This window comes from Lissotriton helveticus, chromosome 3_1 (genome assembly GCF_964261635.1).
Source record: "Lissotriton helveticus chromosome 3_1, aLisHel1.1, whole genome shotgun sequence".
Taxonomy (NCBI): Eukaryota; Metazoa; Chordata; class Amphibia; order Caudata; family Salamandridae; genus Lissotriton; species Lissotriton helveticus.
This window is the reverse complement of record NC_136061.1, coordinates 1906675618-1906701853: the sequence shown is the minus strand read 5'-3', so window position 1 is coordinate 1906701853 and position 26236 is coordinate 1906675618. Positions and strand designations below refer to the sequence as shown.

At 43.7% G+C, this 26236-nt stretch overlaps 1 protein-coding gene across 1 annotated transcript in view; it reads left to right on the top strand.

The window, feature by feature from the left end:
* The window catches only part of TRPM5 (transient receptor potential cation channel subfamily M member 5), a 549888-nt gene that overhangs the window by 288034 nt on the left and 235618 nt on the right, over positions 1-26236 (top strand). Inside the window, exons 18-19 of the mRNA XM_078683456.1 lie at positions 8813-8987; positions 17660-17828. Of these exons, the coding sequence (XP_078539582.1) occupies positions 8813-8987; positions 17660-17828 (344 nt within the window). The remainder of the gene's footprint in view (positions 1-8812; positions 8988-17659; positions 17829-26236) is intronic.

Here is a 26236-nt window from a genome sequence, read left to right as displayed (position 1 = left end):
CTGTCTTTTTCCTAGACTAGTCTTTTCAATCTTTATGTAAGGCCACTTGCAGATATTGTGGAAAGCTGTGGTCTCACACTCATTTGATACGATGACAACACCCAGATTGTGTTTTCTCTTTGAACATCTGCCTGACTCAAGTTTTATCTTGGATGAATGCTAACTCCCTTCAGCTGAATGGGGATAAGACTAAGGCTCTGCTGGTGGGCAACCTCCCCCACCTCTGGGGGCTCCATCTGTGGCCTGCGGCTATGGGAAATTCTCCTACTTCAGTACCTGTGTTAAGAATCTTGGTGTTTGGCCTGATGAGAGGTTTTCTATGAGTCATTATATTACTAAGGTTGCTTCCACCTGTTTTGGCATTCTAAAATAGCTCAGGAAGATTTTTGGATGTCTCTCTGTCTAAGCCCAAAGAACTGTAATGCGGCCTCGATTATCTCCAAGCTGGACTATGGTAATATTCTCTACCCAAGCATTTCGAAGATCCTGCTTAAATGGCTTCAGATATTGCAAAATGCCACTGCAAGACTTTTAATACAGCTCCCCAAATTTACGTCCAAAGCTAGCCTTCTCCATAAACTTCATTGGCTACCAATTGAAGGACAAATGTAATTTAAAGCGCTATACTACATGCATAAATGTTTATATAATTCTGGCCCCATCTATCCCATATCCTTGGTGTCACTGTATTAATCTAATCGTTCTCTGTGCTCAAGTAATCTCGATCTGCAGTTATGCCCACAGTAAGGAAATCCCGTCAAGGAGTCCGAGCTTTTTTCAATTTAGGTCCTACGTTGTGGATCTCTTTACCCCCATCTATAAGAGCATGTCATTCTCTCTCGGTCTTCCACAAATTGTTAAAAACTTGGCTATTGTGTGGTGTCAGGAGGAGCGTGGTGCTGGGAAACCCTTTTGAGTAGCCGGCTTGCACTCTACAAATCCATATAATAAAAATAAGAATATACAGAGCTAGCAAAAGCACTACCAGAGTCTTGGAAATCCTCCTTTGGTTGAGCTAATAAAATCTGCAAAAACCTGTTATCCTTAAAATAAAAAATCTCATAAAAGTTTAATATTGATGGGTCAGAGAGCCATTTTATTAGACTAAGGGTTCCTTTAGAGCAGAGGTCTTCAAACTTTTTGATGCCGAGACCCCCTTGTAAAACCTTTTTAGGCGTAAGGACCCCCTTCCGACAAAAGTTTCTAGAAACTGGTACTCCTCATCATCAACTTTTGACAACCATAAATGCGCCTGTTAGACCTCATCACATCCATCCATCATTCATCCACCCACACTTTCACACATCCATCCTTCCATCCATACATCCATCCTTCATCCATCCACCCTTTCATCCTTCCATCCATACATCCATCCTTTACCCATACACCCTTCCATCCATCCACCCATCATTCATCCACCCACCTTTTCACACATTCATCCATCCTTCATCCTTACATCCATCCATCCACCCATCATTCATCCACCCACCTTTTCTGTGCCTCTCTCATGGGGGTGGGGGGGTCAGTATCTCTCTGGTCTTCTTCCTTCTTTCCTGCTCATGGGAGGGCATCTATGTGCCTCCTTGCTGGGGGCGGGAGGGGGGGACGTGTCATGGGACCCACAGCTCCAGGCCTGCAACATTCATTGAACTCAAAGGGCTACACTACAGCCTGCTCCCCCAGGCCCCCACAAGGCCCCCCCCACCCTGCTCGTGTATGTGAGCCTGGCTGAAACAGCTTCAGGGACACACACACAGCCACACCAGAGTACTTGACAGGTCTTTAAAAGACCTTTTACTTGTTAATGAGGCTTTGATGTTTTTCACACCTCGGTGTGAATTAGGCCTCCGCCGTGAGCACCCTCGATCAGCCCGACGCCAGGAACTGCATGCTCTGACAGATTCTGCGACCCCCTTCCAAGGACTCCACGACTCCCCTGTGGGTCGCGCCCCACAGATTGAAGACCTCTGCTTTAGAGGCTTTCAGAGGATGCTTAGTTTTGGAGAGGGGTGCCTTAACACAGTAGGAAAACATTTTGGGTCTGTGTGTGCTTTTCCGTCCAGTGGAGCTTGAAACTTCGAACTATGCAGTCTGTCAAGGACTCCGGGTGGAGCACCACTGAAAGTCAAGGAATATATGCCTATGGAAAAGGTGTACTGATGCAGAGGAGCAGGCAGAGGTATATGCCAGAAAACAACAGACATGAATAGCATACAGCAAATGAACAGGATAGAGAACGCAAAGCAACCTTAATGTGAACAAACAGTGAAACAAACCAACGAAGGGACAAATACACTAGGTTCCTACGGAGGAGTAAGACTCAGAACTTCTCAAAGCAACAAGAAAACTCACTGTCTTTGTGCAGCTTTACTCTTACAGATAGACACCCTGAAAGCAATGCAGGGCTGGGAGAAATCTGCGGCAAGCTGCACAGGAAAAGGACAAATGCTCTTGTTAAAGCAAAGCAGGAACTGGGCAGAGAAGTCCCATACATGGAGGCTCAAACTTCAGGCAATGGGAGCATATAAGCAAGCCCAGGAGAGAGTCACATTATTGTTATTATTGAGCACCACAAAACTAGTCACAGCTTTGTGCAATTCCCTGCTTTCACAAGTCCTGGAGGAAAGAATCCAGTGCTGAGGAACATCAGGACTACTCACATTGAAAGAAATATGCAGTGGATGTGGATCCTATTGACAATTTGGCAGTTCAACATAAAGCGTGTAGCACATGGTAGCAAAGTAGTTTATAACCTTGTGCAAGATTGATGTGGAAAGTGGGCAGACACCATACAGGAACTTTGGAGAAGTTTTTGTGGTGATTTCCAGGCTGTAGTTGGTCCACGTATAATGCTCCACAGCAATAGAATCATAGCATGCAAACCCTCACAAACTGTTGATGTGGGATTTACTTTCCTGACCAAAAATGGAAAAAAACTTTAGAATAATGCAAAATAGTGTTAGAACTGCTTTGCATTACTTTGCATCAAGGAGGAATACTATGAATGGTACACGGTTGTTCCCATGCAATCACATATGGCTTTTCGCACAAACCTCTATCTACTAACATTTATAGACAGAGCTGACCTTAACTTGGAGTAATGTTTTCAAGGTATTTTGTATTGGAATCACATTCTTTCAGTACAAAACCTATACTTGACATCACACAGGTACCCCTGAACTTTGGCGCAAGAGACTTTGGTGCTGCCTTAAGTGCTTCTCTCAAAATTGAAGCTCAGAGGGAAACTTCGAACTCAGGTACCCTCCACTCATATCATCTTATTCACAATAACCTGGTCCTGATCTGAATAGGCAATGTATTCCTTAACATCCTTTGTTGACTTGTCAGTGTGGTTATACTTAACCTTACACCCACTCTAGGAGTTATAACAAGGTGTGCCTACCTTTAAAATCTCCTCGTACATTCTATGTGTGTCTCCTCATATGTGTCTATATTCCCTTCTCTCAGTCAAAACTCAAGCTGGTCCATGCAAGGTAAGAGAGAGAAATAAGTCAGGAAAAAATGTGTGGGTGGCGGGAAGGAACCTCACGGGAGCATCCACCAGGGAACTGCTGACAGGTTCTCGTCAGTTTGTTCCACTTCTCATCATTGGCTCCTTTCCACCAAAAATAAACAAAATCGTAAAGTAGGAAAATTGTAAAAGTAAATCCTAATCAACTCAAAGGTGTGTATCCCTATCGCACTCATGTGCATCTACCCCTAAGGAGTCAACACCGCTACTCAGTGTGGACCCCTATTTAAAAATGGAGTTAGATAACCCTAGCTACTTGAACTACTTTATTCCATGCTGGGTATCTACTCCCATTAAAACCAAAACTCGGCCGTTGTGCTTCGTTTTGTATTATATGAAGCCAACATGTTTCGTTGCCTATCTAAGTTGGTCGGCAACTTCTTCAGGGCTGGGGGTATTTTCTTTGCCACACAAACCTGGACACTGCCAGCGTTCAAATCTGTAGACACATAGGTACATCCACACAAACAAAAACATAAAAACATAGAGTGACACTCATTAGTTTGGTGCCCACATCCTCTAAATGTACTTAAAATCCAACTGTTTCAGGGACATGTGTTGCAGTATTACCTTCACAACGTTGCCTACCGGCATACCTGTAGTTCTTCATACCCTCGTATGCTCCTCTGGTCCACCTTTTATTTACGTGTGGTGGTCGCTTCTCGTCGACCTGCAATCATGTGCACAATTTATACATCCATCCACATTCTAGCTATGACCAGTTTTCCCAGCTTGTATTTGGGTTTACGGCGTGATTATACACAGCTATTACCCGACCCCACGGGGGTTACTGCCGCCCTTGTCCCCACGGTATCTACCATATGTATGCATGGCCGTTTGAAATACGTGAGGCATGATGCTGACTAGAGTGTCATCATCTCCCGTATACTACCCCCCGAGATGTGGATACTTGAAGTGCAATCATCACCCAGGTCCCACTCCTTACCGTCCGTGTCTGCAGACGCTGTTCCTACTCGGGCTCCCGCTCCCGCTCCCGCCATCAAACTTCGTACCGGCTTGTTAAAAGCTGGCGTGTGGCGTGGCGCATCACATGACCCGGTAGGACGCGGCGGCCATCTTGGAATGGGTAGTCTCCCGATGTTTCCCTATCAAGGTCCCATCCCGTGTATGAAAATATGCGTAATCTTCTGGATTTTAACAACTTTTATGCAATTACTGCCTGGGATGATTGAAGGAGCGCTGCCCAGTGTGCTGTCTTTTTAGGAAGGCTATATTTTTCATTTTACACGGTGGTTTCTCATTATGCTGCATTTATCTATGTGGAAAGTTAATTCACAAACCCTATTCTTTTTTACAATCGCAATAGACGGTTGTTTTCTGGGGTTGTGTCATATAGATAAGTCTCAGCTCATTATGATTACATTACACATATTAGATTCCCTCAGTATATCGCATCCTCGTATGACTGATGTTACTCAGAGGACCCTCCTGTCAGTGTTCATTCATCTCACAGATATTTTATTCCATTCAATGAGGTCATTGAGGCCACTTTTATCCGCCCTCTCCTGATAAATCCAGCCTGCTTCCTTTGTCATGAGCCTGGTTTCTATGGTCCTTGGGTCCCCCTTGATTTTTTCTAGGATCACCCATCGTATCTCTTTCGGTTGATGTTTCACCAGCTTGGTCGTCAGTCGCCCGGCTCTCAGCGTGCTGAGGTGTTCTTGTATTTTTTATGGAAACGAGCCAATGATGAGAAGTGGAACACACTGACGAGAACCTGTCAGCAGTTCCCTGGTGGTTGCTCCAGTGAGGTTCCTTCCCGCCACCCACACATTTTTTCCTGACTTATTTCTCTCTCTTACCTTGCATGGACCAGCTTGAGTTTTGACTGAGAGAAGGGAATATAGACACATATGAGGAGACACACATAGAATGTACGAGGATATTTTAAAGGTAGGCACACCTTGTTGTAACTCCTAGAGTGGGTGTAAGGTTAAGTATAACCACACTGACGAGTCAACAAAGGAGGTTAAGGAATACATTGCCTATTCAGATCAGGACCAGGTTATTGTGAATAAGCTGCCTTAAGTGCACCAGCAGATGGCGAGAGACAAAAACAGCACCATATCTTAGCAGATATGGCACTGTTTAGTTCTCTCCCTTTCAGGCAACACAAAACAGCAACATTGGTTGTTGTGCTGCATTGCATTAGAAATTAGTCTCCCTCCATGAATTTTATTTGTGCAAAGAAAAGGTGTATTCAGCTTTGAATTACTATAAAGGCAGGACAATGCTTACTTCCAGAAGGATGTCTAAAAAAGGGATACTTAATGAAACATAAATAAATAAATTGGTAAAAATGTACCACACGAGCTCTAGCACTGAAGTGCACTACTTTATAGGAATGTGTCCAAAGGGCATATGTATCAAACAATGGAATCGCAAAACAAGATGTAATGAAAAATTGAAAATATTATGTGATTTCCTGACATTCCTTAATTGCGAGTCGCAAATTGCGAGTCGCAATTAAGGAATGACTTCCCATTCATTTCTATGGGCCAAGAGGCCCATAGGAATGAATGAAAAATGCGTGCGCAATCTGCGAGTACCCAATAGATACTTGCAAATTGTGTATGCAATTTCAAGGGAGCGAGGGTGCCTGAAGGACACCCTGTTGCACACCTGAAATGTGCATGTGTGCACATGTGGCGCACATACATGCCCCAAGGACATGTATGTGTGCCACATGGCACTTTGAAAAATGCAAAAAAGTTAATTTTTCAAAGAAATCGCAAATTGCCACCAAACTAAAGTTAGCGGTAATTTGCGATTCCTTAAGCTAAAATGACACAACTTAGGTGCTTCCTACATTGCATTTAAGCAATCGCAATTTGCGATTTCTAAATGCATTTGCAAAATAGGGAATCACAAATTTTGCGATTCCCTAATTTTGCGAGGGCCCTTTGGGATGATACATCTCAAAAGGCCTTTTCCCGTTCGCAAACGGGCCGATTCTGAGAACGGGAATGGGCTTGATACATATGCCCCCAAATGTGATCAGGCAAAATGTTGTCACTCACAGTGCAACAAGAGACGTGGGCTGACCCAATCAATCAATTAATCAATCAATCAGTGAATTTGTATAGCGCTCAACTCACCCGCTAGGGTCTCAAGGCGCTGGGGGGAGGGGGAGTTGCTACTGCTCGAACAGCCAGGTCTTGAGTTGTTTCCTGAAGGAGAGATGGTCCTGGGTCCGCCGTAGGTGGGTGGGGAGGGAGTTCCATGTCTTGGCCGCCAGGTAGGAGAAGGATCTTCCTCCGGCGGTGGTTCTGCGAATTCGTGGGACGGTGGCGAGGGCAAGGCTGGCGGAACGGAACTGGCGGATGGGTGTGTAGAATGTGAGGCGGCTGTTGAGATATTTGGGCCCCATGTCGTGGAGAGCCTTGTGTGCGTGGGTGAGAAGTCTGAACGTGATCCTCTTGCTGACGGGGAGCCAGTTCAGGTCTCTCAGATGGGCAGAGATGTGGCCGTGATGGGGGATGTCCAGGATGAGTCGTGCAGAAGCCTTCTGTATCCGTTGTAGTCTTTTCTGGAGTTTGGCTGTGGTACCAGCGCAGAGGGTGTTCCCGTAGTCCAGTCGGCTGGTGACGAGGGCCTGGGTGATCGTCTTCCTGGTTTTGGTGGGGATCCACCGGAAGATCGGAAGATCTTTCGGAGCATGCGCAGGGTGTTGAAACAGGATGACGAGACGGCGTTGACTTGCTTGGTCATCGCGAGGGAGGAGTCCAGGATGAAGCCCAGGTTGCGTGCATGGTCCATTGGCTTGGGGGCGGTGCCCAGGGCAGGGGGCCACCAGGAGTCGTCCCAGGCAGAGGGAGATGGTCCCAGGATGAGGACTTCCGTCTTGTCTGAGTTCAGTTTCAGACGGCTGAGCTTCATCCATTCCGCGACGTCTTTCATTCCTTCCTGGAGGCTGGCTCTGGCGGTGGTGGGGTCGTTGGTGAGGGAGAGGATCAGCTGGGTGTCGTCAGCATAGGAAATGATGTTTAGGTTGTGTTGGCGTGCGATGGCTACGAGGGGGCTCATGTAGATGTTGAAGAGGGTAGGGCTGAGCGAGGAACCTTGCCACAAGCCATGTAGTGAGAGTGACAGAAGCAAAATGAGAATGATATTTGTGCAGATCAGTGGATGAAGAAGGCTGACCCAAAGTTCTGTATATAGGTACGTATTTTTTAGTCATGAATTTAATGAGGCTAGTGAGGCCATAAAAGGTTTTTAGGATAGACGTGAAAAAGTAATAGTAATGTTTGGTGGGGCAGTCAATGTCTGTGAGGACATAATCGGGCTGTTTGCTTTTTCTAATGTACAAAATACAAAATGCAATTTGGTAACTTCTTACCGGATTGCAATTGCATTTACGATCCGGTATTTAGAATTTGCATGTTTTGGTCATCCAATCCAAATATCGAATTATTATTGTATGTTTTGCAACTGAGTTCTGGTCGCAAAATAGTTATAATTTACCACCATTTTAAAAGTGGTGGTAACCCATTCGCAAATGAAGAGGGATCCCCTTGAGACCCCTTCCCCTTTGAGAATGTTGACAAAAATATTTTTAAGAGCAGGCAATGGTCTTATGGGCCACTGCCTGCTCTTGAAAAATGAAACTTTCAAGGTTCAATTTCTTTTTTAATGCATCCAGCTTTCATTTAAGGGCTGCATTTATAAAAAAAAAATGATTGCTTTATTAAGAGCAACCACTGACATGGTGGCCTGCTGACCTCAGCAGCCCACCATCCCTGGGATGGGTCCCAAATTGCAACCTACATTATTAAAAGCATGAGCTCGGTCAATTTGTGACCTACTAGGAATCGCAAATTAAGAAATAAACATGTCATACATTTATAATACCGATTACCAAATAGCAATTTTGAAACAATTGCTATTTGGGGTCGTTATTCTAAAGATACCTACATTTGGGCCATAGTTTTTACTTCCTTTACCCATTCTGACAAACGTGATCAAACAGGAACTTATTGGTCTGATTGGAAACAAATGCTAAGAATAAACAGACCTCATGTCGGTGCACTGTGAGTCTTAATCATTCGTATTATATGATCTGCATCACAGGTAATTTACATGCTTCTTACCTCACCAGCTCAGTAGACCTTGTCAAGATAAAGTATTTTGTCACATCCAAAAAAGAAGGAAAAATGCAAATATCAATGCAGAAAAATCCTTAAACATTCTGCTTCCTTAAGTAGTGATGTCGTGTTCCTGGGCAGCTGATTTCAATGACTAGGAACTTTTTTTTTCTAGATGAAGGATGTGTTCTTCTTCCTGTTCTTCCTGAGTGTGTGGCTCATTGCCTACGGTGTGACGACTCAAGCCTTGCTTCATCCTCATGACTCTCGAGTGGAGTGGATATTCCGTAGAGTTCTCTACCGTCCCTATCTTCAGATATTTGGACAGATCCCACTGGATGAAATAGATGGTAAGTACCGCAAACCTTTAATAGGTTAAATTGTGGACATGTTTGATGAGTGGCACATGACGTATCTTCGCCTTCCACTCTTCTGTAGTGCAGTGGTGCTAACAGGTCTTAAATACACCTGCAATAATGTTTGACAAACGTCGACCTGTTAATGTAGTCCTGCAAGGTAGGATGAAACTTGTCATGGTTTTCCAGAAGGAAGCAATGCAAAAGTATTAAATTGCTCTGAAAAATTGTAGCTGGTAAAAGCTGTGATGATATCCATATTTATACTTCTCAAAAACTGGAAATTTACAATGAAGATTTCCGTGAATAATTGGGTGATAGAATGATAAAACAGATTTCGTCCGGGCAAGTCTGGAACAACTTTTCATAGTCTTCAAAAATTGTTGTTAAAAGTGTTGAATAACTTACTGGTCACATATGATTACATTTTTCAATTTTCAGTATTAATAAGCCATCCGTGCTTTGCAGTGTTGTAGATTGCTTTAATTTGTGTGATGACTGTGATTGCGTTTTTGGTGTACGCTGTGAAATTTTTGTGAACAAATCCTTTGTTGCACTCTGATCTTAGGATATATTGTACAGAAGTTTCACTTCTAATAAAATCTATTTAACCTCGAAAACAAGCATGGACAAAGCCGATCAGTCTGAGCTACAGAAAAGTACCCTTGAAATTATCTCATACCCCTAGCACCCTGCGCTCAGCAGTACCACTCCCGCTCGCCCAAGTCTTGCCATGAAGTTTTGGAGGGGGGCCCGACTTCAAAATATTTTCCTTAAGGGGCCTCAGAGCAAAAAAGTTTGAACACCTCTGATGTAAGGGCACCTTGTCCTTGTGTCACTGCAGACTTTCACCATCTTTGGAGACTGCTCGGATTGCACCCATGATTATATTGTTGGAGCAAAAACCTTACCCCAAACTTTTACCTCATACGGTTCTCCCACTGGAAATAAATGTGTGAAAAGGCACCTCACCTAACATCAGTTTAGGAGAGCATCATAATGAATAACTCAGACTACTCAATAATTGAGTTCTAGAACAGAGGAAAGTTAAAGGGCGTTATTACAGAAATCTCAAAATCAAGTGATATACTAAATGCCATGAAAGCTCAAAGTGCAAACTTAATACAGAGTAGTCATAAAAATAATAAATCAAACTAAGTCCCAAATATGCAGAAAAATCAAGAATAGGTCAGACAGCATCCCTAAAAGACTGGGATGGAAAACCTGTCTCATCCCCAGAATCAAGGGGTCTGATTCAGAAAGTTAAAGTGAGACTAAAGTCTAATTTTACAACTTTCGGTATTCACAAAGGGCATTTACTACTTGTAAGTGCCCTTTGTGAATACCGAAAGTCGTAAAGTTTGACTTTCCTCTAAGTTTTGCTTTGTGAATTGGGGCCTAGGGCTCTTGTATACAACTCTTGCAAAGAAAATTAGCTAAAAGCATTGATTTAGCAAGGCATGATCCCATGTAACAATTCTTTGGTGAATCAGAGTAATTCACATCAATTACATTATACGTTAACACTATCCCAGTTTCTAAAAAAGCATCCTGTTTTCTTTGATTCTGTCATCTGGAGAGGTTTTGAACAAAATATTCAATATGAAACAAAGGCAATTCATGAATGTGCAAAACGGAAAAACAGCAGAATAAAACTAGAATTTTTTCAACCTATCAAGTACACTAAATATTTCAATAATAAGCATTTGTCTTCATAACTCTTAGAAAAACATTTAATTTCATTACGGCTATGCAGGAGTTAAAAACAGAGACAGAAACAGCATCCATTTTATTTAACTTGGTGTTTTCACCAAAATGTGGCATAACTAAATCATGTTGATAAACACACTTCTAAACCTCATATTAAACTTGTTTTAACGGTATACATACTAATTTATTATTTACGTCCTGGATCCAACATAGTAATCATCAATACTCAATATTATTTGTCACACAAAAAATTTGGACCTCAAAAATACTCTGACAATATCAGGAGATGTAACTTTTATATGTTGTGAAATTGGGCCTTCACAGGACCATGTTGGCATGGTTTCACAGTTCTGACATATAGACTGGGATTGGAGGGATAGATCGGGGGCACACAGGGGTTGTGGTGCTTGTGCAGCCCACCAGGGGCTTACCGGGTCCATTCACTCGCAAGACATCAAACAGCTTATCCCCAATGCTGCTATATCTAAATCACATTACCCAGAGGTATCTTCGGGTGTAATGTGATTGTCTTACAAGATTTCCTACTCTTGCAGCCGATCAGTAAATTCAAGTAAGGTGGTAAAACCCTGCTCCCAAAACTGCATCTCTTGCACCCTGCAAGGTATTTTCCAGTGCTTCTATGTTATATCCCCAGTTTCTGGAGATGACTGCGACCGTGGACTATGATTACAAGAATTACAACAGTGAGAGATTACTTCTTTCCGTCCATCATTTACATTATCCGATGATGATTTTGTAACCTTTAATAACGAAGATACTTGATGCGGTGTTAACTTTTTACACAACCTGTGTCATTGATACATGACAATCCTGTCTTTTTACCTTTGGCAAGTATACCACTATTCTGAATGGTGCCACAAAGCTTAATGAGCATAAGCCCAGAATTCTAGTCAGAGTTCTGTCATATGAAGGTTTAGTGAGCACAGAATCTAAACCATTAAGCCCAGCCATTTTAGATCAAGACAGCAGGAGCATGGAACATGCATGGATCACTAGCCCTGTATTCCCTTATGAAAATTTGAGTTTGAATGCAGCCTGTACCATTAAGTTGAGTATTCCAATATCAAGGTATAGAGAGCCCAGACATATATTTACTAGGCTTGGCCCTCCAATTCCATCTCTCAACACATCAGTCTTATAAAGATTCTGCATAAGGACAGACAAACCTCTTTTCCCAAAACGCAATGACTAAGTTAGGAGAAAGCATGAGTCATTAGCTATGTCCAGACTTCCTGATCCTTTATTACTAATGCACCCAAGAACACTGAAATAGTACATAATAAAGACTTCTGTGTTCGAGAGACACCAAGTCAGAGACACAGCTTTAATTATCCTTATCTGAATGGTCACTCTGTATTTTTCACCTGTTGCTGGATCCCATATGTTTGCTGTTGTTAGACCTCTCTGCACTTTAGCCTTACTAATCAGTTGAAAAATGCCAACGCTCCTATTATTAACATGGTCAAATTGATAAATTCCTAATAGGTATATTTAACCAACTTACAAGCCCCTAGTATGTGGCTCAACATTTACCCAGTACTTATAAGTTAAATGTAACAAGTGGGCTGCAGCTCCTATTGTGCCATCTACTATAGTGACAGTGTAAAACATGGCTTCAGGTTTGCCCTGAGTAACCTAACTGTAGCAGTGTAAAAACTGCATTTCAAAATAAACCCTTTTGACAGGACAAAACCTCCCTTCAATTATTAATAAGTCGTATTAGTAAGTCATCCCGATGCAGGCGTTATCACCTACAAGGCAAGGTGCATGAATTAAAAGTATGACATGTAGAAATGTAATGTTAACATTTCCTTAAAGTAAACAGCACCCAAAAGCTATTTTTCACTGCTGCATCCCTAGTTGTCCTATGTAGAAAACAAGAGTACAAATTAAAAATCCTAATTCTGTATCTCGGGAATGGGACCGACTTGCAAGCATTTTTACTAGTTATTTAAAATCCAATTCAATGGTGAAGTCAGATTGGATTGAATATTGAGGAAAACTAACTTTTAGGAAGTTATCTTTTCACTGCCTGAAGTTCCTGCAGGCTAATTTGTATTGGCTCTGAAATTTCTCCCAGCCACTGATTGAGTAGACGTGAAGAGCCTATCAGGAAAAAACAAAAGTGTGGCCGAATGGTCAGAAACAACTTCTCAGAACCTCCCTGAATGGGGGCTGTGAGCATCCTTTTAGACATTACAGGATTAAGTCCTGATTGAATGTCAAACCCTCCTTGACAGGTCTGCTGGGTTTATGTATACGCTTTGGGGAGCACTTGAAAGGAACAGAAACAGGATGCCAAAGTAAGTCTTGTGTATCTACTATCTGGTTGCCGGAAAACCCCATGTTTGTTCTACCAAACTTCTTTCTCTAGGCTTTACATATAATAGTTTGGCGGGCACTTCAAAGGAAGGCACACCAGATGCCTAAACAATTCCTATGTATCCACAGTCTGGTTGATTGAAAGCTCTACTTTTGTTGTATCAGATGTCTGTCTCAAGGTTTATTCTGTGTACTGTGGCTTCCCCAAAATGGATTTTATTGTAAGATGTGAAGGGACACTAGCACTGCCATAGTATACTGTCCACAAACACCACCAGCAATCAGAACCCAACTTTCTTGTGGCTGAAGAGTTTCTCCTTCTTGAAAATGCCCAAAGTGGGTAGGACTGATCCGGTAACATTTATCCCATTGGTAAGGGCATGCCCCAGACTCATTCCCACCCACTAGCTAGTGCGGGAAACATCACTTACAACGAAACTTTTACAACGCACTACCATTACAACGCGGTCATTACTACGCAAACTATTACAACGCATTGCGCTGGGGGGCGCTCTAGGATAGGGAATAGGTTAATTTACTATCCAATAACCTTCCCTAGTGTCCACGGGGACTGGAGCTGGAATAGTAAATTAAACTATTCACTATCCATCACCCAAAAGCGCTATGCGTTGTAATGGTATGCGATGTAAAAACCGCGTTGTAACAGCATGCGTGGTAAAAGCATGCGTTGTAACGTCATACATCCGCTAGTGCTAGGCATAACTGTGGCACCTCCAAGCACCCACTTAAGTTCACGCTCAGATCCGTGGAAGAACAGAAGAGGGCTGCACCTGCTGTCTGTCACCTGAGAGGAGTCCTAAAGGACTGGATCTGCTTCATTTTGAACCTATGACTAGTAAGTGGGCGCCTGTTAAAGCTACAGGGATACAACAAGCTACAAAAGGCAGTTTTCAGCAACTGCCCAGCTGATCAGTGGCACTTGGACCTCGACTAGATCCTGCCGTTGGGCTCTGCTTGACACCCTGTGAGTTTTTAAGTGCCTTTGCTGAGGTCCTAGGAGGCTTTAGAAGTGTATTCCTCTGGTGGGTTGGGACTTAAAGGACCAAAGTCAGAAGGTAAAATCTGTGACCAGGATGAACCTGGTTGGTGTTTCCAAACTGCTCCATTGTGGCCAGTGTCAAATTGTGCCTAGGTCCCGGTCTAGTGCAGCCATATACTTTTACTGGCACTTTGTGCTTCATTGCACTATTCATACTTAAAACTTACAAAATGAATCTCGTTAGTTCCCATTTTTGGATTTTGTTCACTTTGTTGTCATTTTGTTTATTAAGTTTCACTTTATTTTTCTAATTTAGTTTTTTTTTTATTGGTTTGCATTTCGACTTTATTACTGGTTTGGTAGACCATAAATATTTTACACATTGCTCTAAGTTAAGCCTGTCTGCTCTGGCTACAGCTACAAGGGAGTTGAGCTGAGGTTAATTTAGTGACATTAAGGCTTCATCCTACAAGGGTTGTGATTATTCCTTCAGGTGGATAGTCACCCACCCCAATTAATAATCCAATTCCTTACATTACTCTATGTCTCATGTTTACTATGATGGCACTGAGGCCAGGTAAGCAAAGAGCACAAGGTCACTAATGACAACATGGCAGGTCAGAGCTGCGGCTGGTGGTTCTTACCGGACATAAATGTAAATCGAGACGATGTACAGAAAACTTTAATATACTGTTTATGTGTTCACTATTTCTCTCCTTGTATTAACTTTACAGTGATGTAAAGAGAACTCAATACCCACAATTGTTTGTTATAAAGGACACTAATACCTCATTTATAGATATGCTGGTCGGTTGAATCTGGGGTGATTACTGCTGGGGAGGTGGGTGATAAGAGCTGAAATATTACAGGTAAAAGGCCACAACATTTACACCTTTTCACACTAGCTTCGCAGAATTAAATGTTCCTTAACCTACCAGAGAAAAGCACTGGTCACTTTGCTGGAATGATTTAAGGCACAATTAGATGACTCTGACTCATGACCGACATATAGTAGCAGATTCCTCAACCCTTACGCTCTGGCGTTTGCGATTCCGACAACCTTTGAAGAATTCGTTAACAACTGACTACATAAGTGTATACTGCAATAGGACACTTCACACTTCTCTAACGATAAATTACATGCCTGTGTGTTTTAGGCTAGACTACCTTGGAGGCAGGGTTGGGTGGGTAAGAAGCTGTTTGGGAAATGGTTACTGTTTTACTGTTTATACTTTCCATTGCATTGTATGCTGAATACAACTTGTTGATGAACACACTACACTCATCTTCTAAATGGCATTATAATACATGCAGCTCTTCTGGATAAGCCACAGTGTAAGATATATCCTGTATCTAAATGCAATCCTTATGTATGTAAAATGGAATAAAATATGCTTGGATAAAAAAACTACCCTAAGGTGGTCACTGTAGTTTCACTTTTGATCAGAGTTGAACAGGCGCCTTTCCAGGAGAGATTATGTTCATTCCCCTGGGGTATATCAAAAATCGGTTACATTTTGAGAGTGCACCTTACCTAAAAATCTATTATGTTGTAGCATTAGTGTAGTGCTTCATACCTTTGAGGAGGCCACACGGAGCTCCATTTTGCATCAGGGGTACAATATTGTTGTAAACCTCTTTCTTGGTAAAACACTGAATCGTGCCTGAACAGGGGTTTGCTGTCCCTTTCAGACATAAAGCCTTTTTAGCAAACTTATGTAAAACATTTGCTGGAAGAAAGACTATCTGAATATAATTTATTCAAAAACAATTTGGGGAAAACCCGCCAGCCCACCCGAACGTCCTTTGAGGAAGTAGAGCTTGTTGGTTTCGCTCACTTTATGTAATGTGGACCAGGTATTGCGTCTGACCACTTTCATAAGTCAGTACTGCTTGTCAGTTATGTAAAGATACGATCTGTTCTTTAACCTAGCAGCATAAAATTCAAGTCTGAGAAAACAATTAAAGCCTCCCTCTGGACACACACCCTTGGTATCACCTCCTCCAGCCGAACAGCTTGCCGGGCGTGCGTAGTGACACCACCAAAGTCCTTAGGTGTTGACTTGCAGGTAGAGTGGCACCAGTAGTGAAAGTGGGCAGTGCCATTGGTGAAGCCTTGAGCACCTCCAACTATCTCTGTGGGTCATTCTGTTATCTTCATGCTTTTAACTTTAAATGTGACAAGAGGAATAAATGTTGGCAAACATAAGAAACAAGAAGGGGCGAGTACAATTACAGTGGCTCAGAGATAGGAGCACCTGCTGTGTAGTACTGTAAGTGTCAAAGTTTTGTATAATACTTATTTAGAAAATTTACATCGGTTGTTGTGGAAACGGGAGCTCATTTCATTTACTAAAGCTCAGTGCTTAATATGAAAAACGATAACTGTTGGTGTACAGTGTTTAGGTTTCTTCTGAACAGTGCATGCAGCACATGCGCTGTTGTTGCGAAATCCCTTGTAAACAAACAAAAAACTTAAAAGGGGCTTAGAGCCTGCCTCGTACTTTTTATGACTAAGCATTGGCTGGCATGCACGTTGATCTTGTTTCCTTGCTTCTTATTGGTCAGCGGCTTCCTGGGCTTGCTGCTTCCTTTTGGGTTTCAAGATTTAGACCCTGCTCTGAAGCATTATAGACCAACTACAGTTTCCTGTCTGTGGCAAGTGTCTTTCCACCTGCCACAGGCTCCTGCAGGTACTTTTTTAAAGTTTTGGACATGCACTCTTGAAAAGTACTACATGTGTCTGAAATGCATGTACTGCCCTTCCCCTGCTGCCCCGTGTAGCTTTCCCCACCTTTCCTCCTCCCACTGTCCATTGTTGGTGTTCCCACATAAACCCCACTCCCCGGTACTGTCAGTTGTCGCTTTCTGCTCTCGCAGAGCTATTTGACTTTTTAGATGTCTTTTACAGATGTTGCACAGCAGTGCAGGCTGCTATGCAACATGGCTTCAAGTAAACAAAAAAGGCACTATGATGCAGTAAATGCTGGCCCCACCACAGCACTTTGTTTTTATTTACTTTAAGTCATTATTGCACAGCATGCCTAAAGAACATTGACAACGCCAATAGATCTTGCATAGCAAAAACGGATTGGTTTTACCAGTGCTTGTTTTGTCAGAAGCCTCAAGCAGATGCTGACGAATGTCGGGATTGCAGTATACACAAGATGCGTAGTCTTGAATCCACTCATGACGGTTTCGTAACAGACCATACACTTTCTGCACCTTTATTTCACTCTTGCTGGTTCTTTTTCATCCCTGCTTTCTTCCTTTGTCACTGTTTTTCACAGTTTCTCTTCCTCTTCCATTAAACATTTGTGTTGTTCTCTCTCTTGCTCTGGACCGGCCTCACCTACAACCACCTGCTCAAATTAAGCACTGCTGGTGCTATCAATAAAGTAGTTGCTCCTTATGGGGCAAGCACAATTGTGTCAGGAAAAACAGGTTCTGACTGCAGTCTGAGCTTAAAGAGTGCAGCCTGTTTAGTATGAAGACAGGATGGTCTTGAGCTAATCAGTTGGATATCTGAAATTGTCTTTTCACATCTCGGTTAGTTTGGCAAAAGAAAATCCACATAGAATTCAGCCTCTTTTAATTGTATTGTGTCTTTTAGCGTCTCGTATGCAATATACTAACTGCACGACCAACCCATTCAAGATTCTGCTGGAGGACGTCCCATCATGTCCCAACATATATGCCAACTGGCTTGTTATTCTTTTATTGGTGATATTCCTATTGGTCACCAATGTCCTCCTCATGAACCTTCTGATTGCCATGTTCAGGTATGTGAAATAAAAAGCAACCCGCCTGTGTGTAATTGTGTACTTTCATAGACAAACATATGACCTCTTTGTTTTTATTCATTTATTTATTAAATGTATTTATTTTATTAACTAAAAACGACTCTTGGCACTATAGCTAACAGCCACTGTCAAATTCAATAAGGCTGGCCCTTCTATACAGCAAAAACACACAGACACAAAATACAGGCAACCATGCATAGACACACACACACAAAACCACCTACAACTCTGAAGCATGCACACGTAGCATTTACACATAACTATTTTCATAGAAAGGCAAAAATAGTCTGCACATGGAATAAAAATACAGCCATGGACCATATGTGGGCAGGTTGACTTTCACACACAGGCAGTAGGTAATTGTTAGAAATGGGATTCCTGGTTGGTGGAGGTATGCACACACACAAACACATAGTAACATAATAAATACACCACAAAAAGACTCTACACAGATTTAAAAAAAAGATGAATATTTATCCAAGCAAAGTAAGACCAAAACAACAAAAATCCATTTTGTAGAAGTCAATATATGAATTTTTGAAGATTAAATGCAAAAACAGTGCTTAGAAGTCACTAGAGCTAAATGGTTACTTGCGGTTGCGCTAGACCGGAGTATATCCAAAGTTCCCACTAACAAAGTACCTTTAATGGAGCAAAGTGTCAACATGGAAAGCTCGAGTCGAGGAGGTGCTGCATCGTCGTGGATCCTGGGATGGAGGCGTGAGTTGGTGCCAATCTGCGCCATTGATGGAAGATTTGGTGTTGAATCCCTTTGCAATGCTGGCGCTGTGTTGGTGTTGAGCCACGCTGTCCATTGGCATTGAGCCCCACAAGCTGTAGAATTGCTGTTGTCAGGTGGCCGCTGCTTCAGCATTGAAGGTGATGCGACGGTTCTGATCGGCTCAATGTCACTGTTACGGCAATGTGGAAAAAGCTGCAAGAGCCGGCTTCTGAGGCCCAGGTCATGGAGAGGGTACCCAAAGCAAGGGTAGGACTCCCAGAAGGCAGAGTCCAGCATCACCAGCAGAATTGTAGTAAGTCATTTGTGTCCCTGAAACTTCAGAAAACAGTCTGCAAGCCCTTGGAGATTAGTTGGAGGGATAGCAGAGTACAGCTGTTCTTCAGCAGGGTCAGGGAATAGCAGGCAGCTGGGCAAACAAGCCAAAAAGCAGTCCTTCCAGCAAGGCAGTCCAGTTGAGTCCTTTAAGCAACACAGAAGTCCGTCTGACAGAGGTTCAGTTCAAGATCCAGAAATGTCTGATCTCAGGGGTCAATGACCCAGTACTAACACCCAAAAGAGCCTTTGGTGTAGGGGGTGACTTCAAAGCAGCTTTCGGAAGTGCACAAGAATCCCTTTCAACCCAGTCCTGTCTGCCAGGCTATCTGTGGGGTGTAAATCAGTGCTTTGTATGTGGACAGGACACTACATATGGAAGTGTAGGTGTCAGCCTCTCCCATTCCTTCCTGCCTAGGAAGACCCATCCGAATGCAGATGAATTCACCCAATGCAGAGGAGCCACACCTTGTTTTATTTATGGCTGTCTCGAGGAGAGGGAATGCACAATTTCTAGCTGTCACCCACCCCAGACGCGTATTGGAGACAGGCTTCAGGCACATAGAGCAGTAAGAGCAGTGAAATGTTGCATTTCTAAAACAGTAATGTTAAAAATAACTTCACAAATAAGTAGAATTTATTATTGCCATTCCAAAGCTATGAAACATGAAAATGCTCTCCTCTCTGATCAGGAATGATAGCTTAAAAGTGTATTAAGAAATTCCCAATCCTAGCCTACAAGAGGTGTAGTCCTCACAGTAGCGAAAAATGAAATAGGCTGTAAAAAGTAAATGTCCTACCTTTTACTTACATGTCCTTAGGGTTACTTAGGGCCTGCCTTAGGGGGGCCTTATATGTAAAAAAGTTTAAGGCCTGGCAAGTAGTTTTAAATGCCATGTCGAAGTAGCTGTAAACTACACACACTGGCACTGCAGTGGCATGTTTGAGACTTGTTTGAAAGGCTACTTCTTCGGGTGACACAATCAGTGCTGCAGCCCACTAGTAAGTAGCATTTGAAGTATAGGCCCTGGGTATATGGTAAACTTATTTTGTTTATAAAGTTTTATATAGTTCGAACATGACCCACGAGGGTATCAGAGCGCTTTACAATACACTGTTTATAGACAATAGATGATTGGGGTAATATATACATACATTCGCAAATCTTCATTCAATACAAAAGAGGTAGACAGTGGTATTTTGGATAGCATAGGTGGCTAATAGTCATCAAAGAATTAAAGTCTTAGGATGCGAATTTGTTCATTAGAAGCCGTTTTTACTTCTTTTCTGAAGGAGGTAAAGGAAGAGATTCTGCATACATCTGGAGGTAAGGATTTCCAAATCTTCGGAGCGATATCTGAAAATGCTCTGCAACCAGTTCTCTTTTGTGGAAAGATTGTGGTTTTAGTAGTAGTGAACTCGCACTTCGTGATTGTCTGCATCCTCCCGACCACTCTAGCTTTCGTGCTAAGTAACTGGGGGTATTGCTATGTGGGGCTTTATGGGTCATGCAGGCGATCTTTAGTTGAATTCTAGCTTCGTATGGTAGCCGGTTCAGAACTTTTAAGGTCGGAGAAATGTGGCTATTTCTTTTAGTTCCAGAGACCAGTCTGGCTGCAGCGTTAAGTGATGCCCTCGACGGGGCCAGCTTGTATTTGGGAAGACTGCATAGAGTGGTGCTTCCATAGTCCAATCTTGGTAACACTAGGGCTTGTACCGCCATTTTTAAGTCAGTCTGTGGGATGAAGGATTTAAGTTTCCTTAGAGTACTCATCTGATGGTTAGCTAACTTGGTGGCATTATTGATTTGCGCCTGCGTATTTAAGTGTTTGTCTAGGGTGACTCCAAAGGATTTTGCAGAGTCAATGATGAGGTGAGCACAGTCAAAGGCAGTTAGATGCTTCAGCCATACGTCTATCTTGGGTGTATGATTGGGGGGGTGAGATGAGAAGGAATTCAGTTTTTTTGTGTTCAGCATGAGGTGGTTGCCAGTGAGCCAACTTTGAGTGTTATTTAGAATAGCATTGATGGAGATGAAGTCATCTGGAGAGGATATTTTCATATACACTTGTTTGTTATCCGCATACGGGTGATATAGAATGTTAGTAGAGTTCAGCGCGTTTGCCAGGGGTTCCATGAGTAGATTTTAAAAAATGGGTGATAGTGCTGAGCCCTGATGACCATGGAGGGTTGAGTAAGTGATTGCTTCATCTTGATTCTTTGGGTTCTATTATTTAGGAAGGAGGTGAACCATTGTAACACTGGGCCAGTTAGGCCCATCCTTTGTTGAGTAGGGACAGTAGGTTGTCATGCTTAACCGGTTGAAACCGGAGGATAGATCAAGAAGTATCAAAAGACATGATTTGTTATGGTCTAACATTTTCAGTATGTCATCCATTATGTGGATGAGTGCTGATTCACTGCTGTGATCTTGACGGAAACCAGAAGGGTTTTTGTCTAGGAGGTTGTAGTTCTCGATGTGGCTGCATAATTTAATTTGTACACATTTTTCCAGCCATTTCGCCAGAGTGGGGATGTTGGCTATAGGGCGGTAGTTGTTGAGATCCATTTGGAGTGTCGTTTGACGATTTCAAAATGTTTTAGGGGACGGTTAATGGCTTGGCTCAGCTGGGTTTTAAAGAAGTCTGCCTTAGCCTTTAGGATTTTACTGTTGTATGTATTCCCCAGCGCTCTAAGGTGATATAGGTGATCAGTGGAGGGTGCTGATTTCCATAATTGCTCAGCTGATCTTAGCTTGCGCCGATCAGAGTTCAGGTTCTCATTAACGTTTTTTTCTTGAAGGGGCCCTGTAGAGTCAATAATTTCAAGCATAGTAGCATTGTAAAATGTCTGTGAGGTCATGGACGTCAACCATGCCAGTTCTGGGGATCAGGGCAGATATGCAAGGGTTTACCAGGGCGATAGGGTTAATATTTTGGATATTCCTTTTCCTTCGTTTTGTTTTTGTAGGTTGGCATCTTTTTGGAATTACCTCGATATTGATGGAGAAGAAGATGCTGTACTGGTCAATCCAGTCACATGTGATAATGGATTCTAGTAAGACAATGTTTGTTTTCGCTATGATGAGGTCTAATGTCTCTCCCTTGTTGTGGGTTGGATTGTCACAGAATTGGGACAGGTCTTGATCTGACAGAAAGGATTTAAGGAAGCTTACAGCATGATCTCCTGTGTTGTTCCAATGGAAATTGAAGTCTCCCAGAAAAATCTGCAGCACTTGTGAGTTGTCATTGGATGCAATGACTTCCATTAACTTATCGATGAGCGACATATTATCACCCGGGGGATGGTATATTATGTGAAGTTTGCTGGTGAGGCACTTGACATCTGAGATGTTGATACAAAGGTATTCACAGGAGGATAAAGAGATGGAGTCTGCTTGAGTGACTGAGATTGTTGGTTCTGTCGATGCAGTTTATATCATGACTAGGAGGGAGCAGTAGATCTAGGATGGGTGAGGAGGAACTATTTATCCATGTTTCGGTAAGGAAGATAATGTCCAGATCATTCGAGAGTATGAGATCGTAAATGTCAGGAGCATGTTTGCCAGCAGATCTGCAGTTGATGAGTTCACACTTCAGCTTGCGAGTTGAATGGGTGCGAGCGGTCTGCATTATGTTGATATTTGTGAAGATTTCTCTATTTATAGATCTGTAGTTGTGAGTAGGTTCTTTGTCAAGGTTGGTTTGAATGGTTTGGATAATGCCACATTGAGACTTACTGTTGTCTGTAGGACTGCCATAGGATATGAGGAGGTCATATATGTCATTGCCAGATAGTTCAGCAATGACCCTCCTAGGACGAGACGGGTCATTGGGGGAAGGTATCTTACTCAGTCTAGAGTACTCAGGATGTGAATTCTTGGTAATGTATCTGCTAGTTTGGTAGTTATTTCGGTTCACAGTGGCACTAGTGGCTCTGTGTGAGTTTAGGAGTTCTTTGGTGATGGTTGATAGGTTTTGCATTTCGTCCTTGAGTTGGGCAAGGCAGATGGTTAACGTTCTTTGGTTGCATGTGGATATTGTTATTAGGTTCCAATGGGGTTAGTTGATCAGGGAGGATTGTTGGTGGGTCAGTATGAGTGTGGGGGATGGACTTGGGGGGTGATAGCATAATAGGGGCTGATGCTTGTAACCGGGGTATGGTTGAAGAGTGGTGAGCTTGGATGAGCGGGGAGAGTATCGATAGTGTTAGAGGCCAGTCAAGGATCTGGGTAGATGGCCAGTCATGGGGCGCTTTGCATGATAGCTCAACTGTAGGTGGGCTGGGAGGGATGTCGGGGGGAAGTCCGGGTTTGGTGGATTCTCCATTGGTCATCCAGGATATCAGGGATGTGTCTGCATTGGGATGGTTGGTAGCGAAGTGTATCCCTGTCCATACTGGGCCAGTACAAAAAATATGCTAAGCAGGTATACACCAATGTCATAATGTTTTAAGAGAGAAGCACATGAACTTTAGCACCGGTTAGCAGTGGTAAAGTGCTTAGAGTCCTAAGGCCAACAAAAAGAATCAGCAAACATGGGAGCTAATAGGCAAAAAGTCTGGGGAAAGACCACCCTAAAGATGACAAGTCTAACAGTAATGCATTGGTGTGTGAGTGAGTTGGGAGTGAGATACCTGATGCCAGTGAAAGACGGTCCTTCTAGAGGTAAGGGCAGTTCTGGTGAAAATACAGCACACTCCTGAGCTGTGAAAAGGGAGTGTTACCTTGTACACAAACCCCATGGACTAGTTACATTTGCCTTGTGATAACAGACTGTGCAGAACTCAAAGCAGATGGTGACAACAGAGGGGATGAAAGGAACACTTCTGCTTCAACCCACCCAAGTGAAAAACAAAGACCCTCCAAGATCTGTTGCTAAACTCTGCTGTAATGAACATGTAAGGCTTGGCCCGATCAGCCATGAAGGTCGATAGTTCCTATAGTGGGGAGCTTACCCAAACCAGCAGCATGCTCGCCAGGGAGCCTAGCACTAGCCAGCTGCCAGGGTCCACCACTGAGGCAAAGCAACTCTTGGTGTTAATAAGCACTGCATGTTGTGCATGGAGGCCTTTGTAGCGGTACCACAGGTGGTATTTGACGCCTGTGTTCGGCACCTATCATTATTACCTATATTATAGAAATTCATACAGCATTTCTGACGCTAATGGGTGCTGTAAGTAACACACAATTCTGTTAGACAGGTTATTGCACCAACGAGGATCGAAGGTTGAGTCAGCCTTGCTAAGATTCGAGCTCATGACATGATGTAGTAAGTGGTAAGCGTTCAACTCACTGCAACATCCTGTAGGGTAATAATATATGAAAACAGGTGCCAGTATAGTTGTAGTGTTAGTAGCATAAGATATTTAAAAATATAATTAAATATAGAACCACTGAGAATGCTGGCTCCGCCCCCTGTGGTGCAACTGATGACCCTAGCCTGTCCTCTGAATGGGGAGAGGGGCTGAGCACAACAGAGTGCTCCAAAACCAGCTGTGTCTGGTTTTCCCTTAACCCTGCAGCCTCAGACAAAGGATTTGTGTGTATAAAAAGAGGCTGTGACCACATGTAAAATGTTCTTGTTTCCTGACTTGAATCTACCAGGGGCGTGCTGCTGTTGGGGCCCAGGGGAAGGCTTGCCTCCCTGAGCCCTGCCCAGCTCCTGGATTGCTGGAGGACTTCTTCCTGGGACCCTCCTGCCCTCTCACCTATGAGGACTTTGTTGCTGGAACACTTTTTGGCTTCATCTTTCTTTCCAGCACCTCTGGCAGCCTGTAGGCGCTGTATCTTATTTTTAAAATGTCGCCTGGCAGCGCTGAGCTGCCCTTCACCCTGAGGGAATCCCCGGTGTAGGGATTCCCCCCGAATTTGCCGCAATTGCGGGTGCCCACCCCGCTTATTCTGAGATTTGCAAGCAGGTGCTCACCCTACGTTATGCCCTCGTTTTATGTTCATTTGGCAGGTGCGCACCCTGCCTCTACATTTATTTTTAATTTCGAGGGTGCCCACCCCTCGTTATTGTCCCCGAGAAGTCACCGCCACGGCCCTCGCACCGCAAACAGGAAGTCAGGCACCGTAGTGCCTGACGATGGGTGGGACTTCCGGTTTTCAAAGGAAGTCCCAACCGCCGCCGCGCAGGGATTGGCCAGCGCTCGGCCGGAAGAAGAGACTGCTGCCCCGGAGCCACGAAAGCTCCACACACGAAGTCCCGTTCCCGAGATGGGGGACCGGGCGAAGACCGGGCGAAGACCGGGCGAAGCGGGCGCATTGAGAAGGCGGGGCTCCCATGAGGAGAGAAAGCCCCACCAAGCGCTACTGCCGCCCAAAGAGGAGGAGCCCTCGCCAGGAACCAGCCGCCCGGTGAGTGAAGGCGGGCTGGGGGGGGGCTCCGGGTGTGTCCTGTTGGTGCGTGATCAAGGCACCGGGTCTGGACTGCAGTTAAATGTGGCCCCTGTGTCCCTGTGTGAAGAGGAGGGGCGTCGGGGCACATTGCCGTTGCTCGCCCCCCTTTCCCTCAGTGGTGCTAGCTGCGTTTTTGGAGGCAGTTTCTGGAGGGGTAGACTGGCCCCGGTTGGCAGAGGGCCGCTCCCCCAGTGTGGCCCCATACTTGGTCTCGAGCCCACGAGGCTCCAACAGGCACTGTGGATTCAGAGCCCAAGGGACTCCAACTTGTGGGGCATTTTCGGAGTCAGAGCCCACGAGGCTCCCACGTGGTCTTGGGCCCTGTCGTTTAGCTTGAGAGCCCAGAGGAGAGCCAGGAGGCACGCTAGTGCCAGGCTCAGTTCCAAGGCTGCCTAGCACCTAGTGGGCAGCTGCTACGTTTGGGCCCTGAGAACTGTTACGCATTCTTCTTTGGCTGCCTGCGCAGCCAGCCAAGACATTCTGGACATTGGGCCTGTGAGCCCCTGAGAGGCCAGGTTGGCCTGGGGTCAGATCTGTGATTTTCTGCGCAAATGTGATGACCTACCTAATGTGATTTATGCATCATGTGTAATGCCTTTTGCCTATACCTCTAAATGTACTTTTATGCTTAGGAGGTTGTGTTTCCTAGTATAGGTTATGCTAGTGAGTTCATGGTTCCCTGCGTGATATATGCCTAAGGTGTTTAGGATTGCCTAGGGTGTACTTACCTTTTACCAGTGGTTACTGGTTGCGCGTTACATTTGTTATTTGGTGCTACATTTGTTATTTGGTGCTACAAATATTCTATGTTCTAAGTGCTATTCCTACAAAGTGCTATTTCTGCAAAGTGCTAATTTCTACCAAGTGTTATTCCTGACAGTGGTCCATGTGGCCCTGTTCCATGTATATAATCCCCTGTAAAATCCGCCT